The sequence below is a fragment of the Ornithorhynchus anatinus genome, chromosome X1 (assembly GCF_004115215.2).
Source record: "Ornithorhynchus anatinus isolate Pmale09 chromosome X1, mOrnAna1.pri.v4, whole genome shotgun sequence".
In the NCBI taxonomy this organism is placed as follows: Eukaryota; Metazoa; Chordata; class Mammalia; order Monotremata; family Ornithorhynchidae; genus Ornithorhynchus; species Ornithorhynchus anatinus.
Window position 1 is genome coordinate 121066958 of NC_041749.1, and position 8375 is coordinate 121075332.

The window sequence follows — 8375 nt, forward strand, 5'->3', positions numbered from 1 at the left end:
TTGGTAAACACTTAAATACCACAATTACTACTACTATTCAGGCCCATTAATCAGTCAATGGCATTTATTGAGTATTCACTGTGTGCAGACCACTGTGCTACGCACTTGGGAGTGTACGATATAACAGAGTTGGTAGACACATCCTTTGAAGCTTGTCCCTTCTCAGTCATCTCCCCTTTTCACTCCCATGCTCCCAATGATGAGTAAACCACTATATTTTTAGAACATTTTAGAATTTATTAATTGAAAATTTCTTGATACCAATGGGGTGAGAAGTGCATTGTAACCAACTTCAGCAAAATTCTATGCAAATTTAACACTATTCTTATGGGGTGTGTGTGGGGGTCCCTTCCTAACAACTTCAAACAGCAACAGGAATGAGGGAGGGAGAGATCACAGCCATGTAAAGTATGTACCTGCTCCCAACCCTCCTGAACAAAAGCTACCAAGCAGGCCCTAGATACAGCATGCAAGGGATGGGGAGGGAGATGAACATCTTCAACCTGGACATGCCCTTTGACAGTGACCTGAGGTGGGGGGAGAAGAAGGGATGAGTGGAGGGTAGGGGGGCTGTGAACTCTGTCCCCCTCCCTTTACAAAATCTCGTGGGCCTCAGTCTCATCACTATCCAAGTAGGACGCATCCCCACCTGCCTGCATGGACTGACCACCAACTGCCCCGGAAGAGGAGGAGGCCTCCCTTGCCCTGGAGAAGAAAGCCTCCCTTGCCCTGGAGAAGAAAGCCTCGCTTGTCCTGGAGGAAGAAGTTTTCCTCACCTTGGAGAAGGAAGTCTCGCTTGCCTTGGAGAAGGAAGGCTCACTTGCCCTGGAGGAGAAAGCCTCACTCACCCTGGAGGGAAAAGCCTCACTTGCCCTTGAGGAGGAAGCCTCTCTCACTCTGGAGAAGAAAGCCTCAGTTGTCCTGGAGGAAGAAACCTCCCTCAGCCTGGGGAAGGAAGGCTCACTCACCCTGGAGGAGGAAACTTCTCTCCCCGTGGAGAAGAAAGCCTCCCTTGCCCTGGGGGAGGAAGCCTCATTCAGCAGGGAGGAGGAAGCCTCTCTCACTGTGGACAAAAAAGCCTCACTTGAACTGGAGGCAGCAGCCTCTCTCTCCCTGGAGGAGAAAGCCTCACTAGGCCTGGAGAAAAAAGCATTGCCTGTCATGGAGGAAAAAGCCTCACTCGGCCTGGAAAAGGAAGCCTCGCCTGCCCTGGAGGAGGAAGCCTCTTTCGCCCTGGGGAAGAAAGCCTCAGTCACTCTGGTGGAGGAAGCACCTCTCACCTGGGTGGATGAAGCCCAACCCTGCTTTGGCCTGATGGATAAAACCTTACCCCGCCGGTTGACCAAAGGCCAACGTTCACTGGTGAGCCAAGGCCGACTCGTTCTGAAGGATGAAGCACTACCCGCCTTGGGGACCAGACCCTGCTGCACTCTGGAGAAAAAACCTGAACTTGCCCTGCTAGAAGGAGCCTGACCAGCCGGGGTGGAAAAAGTCCCCATCCCAGGGTCAGCCCTCCCTATAGTGTCTCCCATTGGCCCCGCGGATGGGGTCATCTGGGCCTTTGGGGTGAGAAGGCCCGGGGCCAGGGACTCATCCTCTTCCTCCTCTCCGTCGTCAAGGTCGAAGCAAAAAGGAGGGCTCCATTTATGGCAGGTGGACTTGACGGACATCAGTAGAGAAAATGGTTTAGGATCTGAGTCTGGAAGGCGGACCGAGAAGTGGCTTTGACTGGTTTTTGGAGAGGTCAAGTGGGACGAGACGTCACACTGCAAAGAGAGAGAGAAAGAGAGAGCAGAGCGTGGGGATAGGCTGAGATCCAGCCCTGGGTGTGGGGGATGACGACATACAGAAGCACTGAGCCTGAGACCACTACCCCTCCCCCTGGCCCGGGAGTTCCTCTTCCACCTCCTCGTTCCTCCAACACACACACACACTCTCTCTCTCTCTCTCTCTCTCACACACACACACACACACACACACACACACGCCCAGCCACACTTCCCCCAGCACGGATACTTGACACTTGAAACTACAACTTTCTCCCCTGCCCCCAACGCCTGCAGCAAGCGAAGGTGCTGACAAAAGAAGGTGGGAGAGAGGGAGGGGATGGAAAGTCCCCGGCTGTTGAGGCTGGAGCCAGAGGGCCCAGCGTGCTCCTCCCCTGCCTCTGTTTCCCCAACTATAGTGGGGCAGTCTGTGGTGAGTGGGATTCGGAAAGGGGTCGGGAAGGTCCCAAGAAGGTGGGAAACCAGGGGATCCAAGGGAAGAGGAGAGGAGAGAACAAAGCTCACCTGTTTAAAACATTCACGGTACATAGACAGGTTCTTTTCTGGGGAGGAGGAAAAATTTGAAGTTAGGCCCAAGTCATCTCAGCTCCCAGCCCCATCCACCTCCACCCAAATCAATCGATCCGTACAAACACACACAGACAATGCACAACACAGATGGGAGGACAAAGACAAGCACACGCCCCAGACAAACAAGCACATAGAAACAGATACTCGCACCCACCCAAACCCCCCCAGAGAACGGCACTCAAGGGCCCCCATGTACCCTGGGTGTAGTTAACCATTTGGGTGATCAGTGAGCCTGAACCTGGCGACTCTTGGTTTGTCGTCTGGATGTCCCGGGCCTGGTCCGGCCTCTGGACCGTGACTGGCAGCTCTAGTTCCATGGTGCTGGCACTCGACGAGGGAAGAAGGGATGCTGGGGGCCGGGGAAGCAGGCCAGCGACTCCCTCATCCTCCTTCTTCACCTCCATCCCCAGGCCCCCGCATGGGGAACAAGGCAGCTCAATCTCGGAGCTGCATGTCGCGCGGGTCTTGGCAGCCAGGATGGCTGTTGCAGTGACTGGACACGGCCTCTTGGGAGCGTGCTCAAATTCCCTCTCTCCCTCCGAGCTGCTGCTCTTTGTTGGACTGAAAGAAGCAGTCTCCCTTCTGTATCCCTTGTAGCTCTCTGTGGAGGGAAAGAGAGGCCCGAATCCCACCAGCCCAGCCCAAGGGGCTGCCCTTCCCACATGTCGGTTGGGGGGTCGGAGGGTTCAGGGCTCTCACTCCATGTTACCACAGCCCCAAAGGGCCGTGTCATGGGACCCGGGGGGGGGGGGGGGGGGGGGGGGCGGTGTGGTTACCCAGCATGGGGCAGGGGAAGGGTGAGTCTCTCACTCACCATCACTATAATCGATCAAATTTTTCTCAGATGGTATCGGGGACCAGGATCCATCTTGGTGTACCACAATTTCTTCACAAGAGATGTTGGTATTGAGGATGTCGAGGAAATATCTGAAGGGAGAACCATCAGGGAGAGTTCAGTGGGGAAGGGGCGGGAGATGGGGACAGGAAATGGTGGGGGGAGAGGGGGTGGGGGGAGAGGGGGCATGGGGAGGTATCCGAGAGGGGTCACCACCGAGCTGTCAGTGTCCATACCGATCCAGAGCGAGTTTGGAAAATGGAGCATGGGTGTTACACACGGGACACATCCATGTTTCCTCTTTCTCATTTTTCTTCAGGTACTGGATCACATCAAATATCTCCACGTGGGAGCAAGACAGTGACCGGCATGGCACAGTCACACGGTTCTGTCCCAGCTAGAGTCAGGTGACGAAAGAGTGAAAAGTCAGGGGGTGGAAGAGAGTCACTGGGTCACCCACCACAAGTCCCCAACTCCATTTCGGGACTCCGACTCTCACCCACCTTTCTCCTCCCACCCCCACTCTCCTTCCCTTTCCGGACACCCCATTTAGGGTCCCAGCCCCTCCAGCCCCTCAGGGCACCACCCGCACCCACCGGGCACATGAGGGAGATGCGGAGGCTGCTGGTGGTGGGCTCTCCTGAGCTGCCTTCCAGATTCTCCTGAACTGAAATAGAGATGGAGAGAGGACACCGCGGGGGTGAGCTCGGCCAGAGAGAGGCCGTGGGCTCAGCCCGGGGACCAGCGGGCTGTGGACTGGGGAAACTCATCTGTGAGAAGTGGAAGGGGGGGTGGGGAAGGGCCAGAGATGGAGTGGGACATTACTCACTCAGGGTACTGGCGCGGGATGGGGGAGGGGCATCATTCAGGGCCCGAGGCAAGGGGTGGGGGAGAGTGGTCACTCACTCAAAGCTCGGGTCTTGTCTGCAGGCAATATGCTCTCAGCCCACAGTTTCTCCAATAAATCATCAGCAGTAAGCTTCATCACCAAGTACACTGCCCCGGCAAAGACCTAGGTGAGGGCAGGGAGGGAGCAAGAGAAACACTGCTCAGGACTGTGTCCAATACACACCTCCCCTTTACCCCCACCTCCCCAGAGTCCAGTGCCCCATCCCACCCCAAACCAGCCCTGCTCCAGCCGTACTCACCCGTTTTTCTTTCGGAGACCAACTGATTAGGATTCTGTTGGCCACCCTGTCAGAGAGGTGGGTCAGATGGGTGATATTTAGTGGGTGAGCACTGCGGTTGGGCTCCGTGCCACCCTGTGGGGAGCAAAGGCAATGATTAGGAACCAGGCAGGTAACTCTACCTAGACAACACCCCACTCCCTCCCTTCTCATCCCCTCCCTACCCTTTCCTCTACTCATCTCCTAGCTCCTCCCCGCCCTTCCCTTCCCCTTCAAAACATGCAAACCAGGCCCCAGCCAGGCATGGATGGGCCACTCACCCACTCCAAACTCTGCCAGTTGACCCTGACCCTAAGGTCCAGAGGAAAGCGATCCATTTGAGGGTGAAAAGTGTTCCATAAACACATCCTGTGGAGTCAAAGTGGGGCCGAGGGAAGGGAAGGGGCCCAGTCAGCATGTAAGACATTCCCCATCCCTCCCTTCCCCTTCTCCCCTCCGAGCTGGGGAGGGTCCCAGTGGAGACAGAGAAGCTGAGAAACTACCCAATCCCCTTCCCTTCTTTCACCCCACCAACACATTTGGGAGGAGAGGAGGATCATACCTGAACTGCAGCTGCAACCTATTGAGATTCTTGTTCATCAGCTCAACCTTTCTGCAGACATGGAAACGTGGAAGTGTGTGGGGTGTGGTTCCCCCCAAAAGATGACCACCCCTCCCCACCCCCATCCCAGATGTGGCCGCTCTACATAACCACGCTGACACGTTATCACTTGGGAAACTCAGTCATAAAAAGACGTGGCTGTTGGCGGGGCAGTGGGGGGAGAACAAGGTGAAGACCCTGCCTGGCTCTGCAGTGGGTTGGTGGGCAGGGGGCCGGTCATGCTTACCTGCTGCTAAAGATCTGGTCTAACATCCTCGAGCTGGCCACAAAAGACAATATCGTTTTCTTTGATATGAAAGACTTCTTTGGCACTGGGGACACAGAAGGAGATCCCAAAGATGTTGTGTTTGGGACAGGGGATGGGGGTTCACAGAGCAGGATGAGAGATCACCCGCTCCTGTAGCCTCCAGACTCATCCCAGCGGTGGGCTTTTTTTTTTTTTATGGTATTTGTTAAGTGCTTACTGTGGGCCAGGGACTGCTCTATGCACTGGGGTAGACACAAATAAATCAGGTTAGAAACATTCTGTGTCCCATATGGGGCTCACAGTCTTAATCCCTATTTTACAGATGAGGTAACTGAGGAAAGAGAAGTAAAGTGACTTGCCCATACAGCAGATATGTGGCGGAGCCAGGAATTAGAATCCAGGTCCTTCTGAATCCCAGGCCTGGGCTCTACCCAGCAGGCAACACTGCTTCTCTTGAGGAGGGGACAGTTCACAGCTGTAAACGTTGGTACCAGGAACCCAACTCAACCACATGGGGAAACTGAAACCATAGGGGCTTGGTCAGGGGGATAATGGGAGGCCTGGGGGCACTGACCCGCCGGGAAGGGAAGAGGTAGGGGAGGAGGGTAGAGGGCGGGGCCGCGGCCTCACCCAGTCTGGTGGGCTTTACTATCTCAGCACAGACTTCATAGAAAGGCAGCTCTTCCATCGTGACACCGGGTGGGGATCCGGGTAAAGATGTGCGTGACAATTCAGGTGAGATTTCGGTTAGTGATCCGGGTGGGCTCCTGATTTTCCCTGAATCCATGTCTGAGAATGTCAGGCGGCCTCCTGAGCGGTAAAACCTCAACGGGCTGGGAGGTGGGTGTAGTAGAGCGCTGTGCCCACAGCAGGCGCTGGGTAAAGTAAAGAGGATGACGGTGATTGTAGGGCCCTGCTCCCCAAAGACTACCCGGGGGGAGGGGACGGGAGCAGGGCCGGGGGGAGGGGGCGTGGCCGGGGGAGGGCGTGGCCGGAGAGAGGGGGCGGGGGCGGGGGAGGGCGGGGCCGGAGATGGGGGGCGGGGCCGGGGAGGGCGGGGCCGGGGGAGGGCGGGGCCGGAGATGGGGGCGGGGCCGGATAGAGGGGGCGTGGCCGGGGGAGGGCGGGGCCGGAGAGAAGGGGCGGGGCCGGGATCAGAGGGCAGGGCAGGGTTAGCGCTCTCCCCTCCCGTCCGTTCACGCATTCACTCACTCACTCACTCACTCACTCACTCACTCACTCACTCACTCACTCACGCATTCATTCATTCATTCATTCATTCATTCATTCATTCATTCATTCCTGTGTGCAGAGCCCTGTACAACGCGCTTGGGAGAGTAGAACGCAACAATAAAAAGCCCCATTCCCTGCTACCACGAGTTTAGGGTCGGGAATCGGGGGCGGGAGGGAGACAGACATCGGTGCCACACCCAGCAGGGAGGGAGGCCGAGGCGCCACGGCCGAGGGGGAAGGGAGGCGGTTAGGGAGGCCATTACGGAGGCGGGAAGGGAGGCCGTTAGGGAGGCCATTACGGAGGCGGGAAGGGAGGCCGTTAGGGAGGCCATTACGGAGGCGGGAAGGGAGGCGGTTAGGGAGGCCATTACGGAGGCGGGAAGGGAGGCCGTTAGGGAGGCGGGTAGGGAGGCCATTAGGGAGGCGGGCGGCAGGCCCGAGGAAAGCGCGCCATCGGCCGGTGCCTCCCGCCCTCCCTCCGGGCCGCCCGTCCGCCCGTCGGGGCCGCTCCCCGCACGCGGCTCCCACCTTCCCCGGGGTCCGTCGGCCCTCGGCCCTGAGGCCGGGGCCTGACCCGCCGACGACGACCCGCAAGACATACCTCCGTCCGACGACCGACGGCCGGTGGCGGAGGGCGAGAGGGCGGAGGGCGAGAGGGCAGAGGGCGAGAGGGCGGAGCGCGGAGGGCCTCTCCCTCGCTCCCTCAGCCGCTCGGTCCCACAGCGCGGGTTGAGGAGGCCGCGCTTCGACGACGACGACGACCACCACCACCACCACCACCACCACGACGCCGCCGCCCGTCGGCAGGGCCCGGGGCCCGTCGGGCGCCCAGGGGGCACCGAGGGGGCACCGAGGGGAGGCCGGAGGGAGTCGGGCACCGAGATGGAGACGGAGACGGAGACGGAGCCGGGGACGAGACGGGTCGGCCGACGAGAGGCAGACAGGGAGGGAGGGAGGCAGGGAGGGAGGCAGACGGGCAACCAGGCAGTCGGGCAGCCCTGAGGGAACCCAACGGTCGCCCCCTATTTATTGGCCGAGCGCCCAAATCCCGCGGGATCAGGCGGCCAATCGGAGGGGCGGAAGGGGGGGGGAGGCCCCTCTCTGAGGCGGGGGGGCCGGGGGGGGCCGGAGACGCCGCCGCGCACGCGGGTGGGTGGTGCCTGCCGTCACGTGACCGTGCGGCGGGAGGGCGAGGCCGTCGTCCTCCCCACCCTCCCGCCGGGGGGCGCCGTCGGCCGGGGAGCCCCCTCGGCGGCGGCTCGGCCGATGGGCGGCCGGGAAGGGCACCCCCGGCTCCCCCAGCTGGACCGTTCATTTTCAGTCTCTTTCAGGGGCTCCTCCTCTGCCTCTCCTCGGCGGGCGGCAGGGAGGGCGGCGCGACCCGTGTCCCGGTCCAGAGGAGCGCGTGAGCCGCGGGGTCCGAGGGCTGGGAATAGAATGGAGGCGGATGGGCAGGGGGCAGCTCCAACCGAGTCCCCCGTCGATGCTGCTGGCAGTCATTCATTCATTAATTCAAAAGTATTTATTGAGCGCTTACTATGTGCAGAGCACTGTACTAAGCGCTTGGAATGTACACTTCGGCAACAGATAGAGACAACCCCTGCCCAATGACGGGCTCACAGTCTAAAAGGGGGAGACAGACGGCAGAGCAAAACAGAACAAAACAAAAACGAGACAACATTATCATGATAAATAGAATCAAGGGGATGTATACCTCATTAACAAAATGAATAGGGTAATAAAAATATATACAAACAATAATAATAATGATATGAGCACAGTGCTGAGGCGAAGGGGGAGCAGCAGAGAGTGGGGGGGGAGGGGAGGGGGAGAAGGGGGAAAGGGGGCTCAGCCGAGGAGAGGTGAAGGGGGAGGAGCAGAGGGGGGAGAGGGAGCAGAGGGAGAAAGGGAAGCT

The 8375-nt window shown here is 58.7% G+C and overlaps 1 protein-coding gene across 1 annotated transcript; it reads right to left on the reverse strand.

Annotated features, from left to right (window-relative positions):
- Positions 1 to 214: 214 nt before the first annotated feature.
- On the reverse strand, positions 215 to 7486 carry LOC114806340 (E3 SUMO-protein ligase PIAS2-like). The gene is made up of 13 exons (XM_029049858.1): positions 7062 to 7486; positions 5858 to 6102; positions 5207 to 5291; positions 4921 to 4971; positions 4640 to 4727; positions 4341 to 4454; positions 4099 to 4204; positions 3789 to 3859; positions 3429 to 3589; positions 3172 to 3284; positions 2554 to 2958; positions 2292 to 2329; positions 215 to 1766 (listed from the first exon to the last, which is right to left on the reverse strand). Exons 2-13 carry the CDS (start codon positions 6012 to 6014, stop codon positions 594 to 596), a joined length of 2562 nt encoding a protein of 853 aa, XP_028905691.1. The 5' UTR covers positions 6015 to 6102; positions 7062 to 7486; the 3' UTR covers positions 215 to 593.
- Between the last annotated feature and the right edge of the window lie 889 nt (positions 7487 to 8375).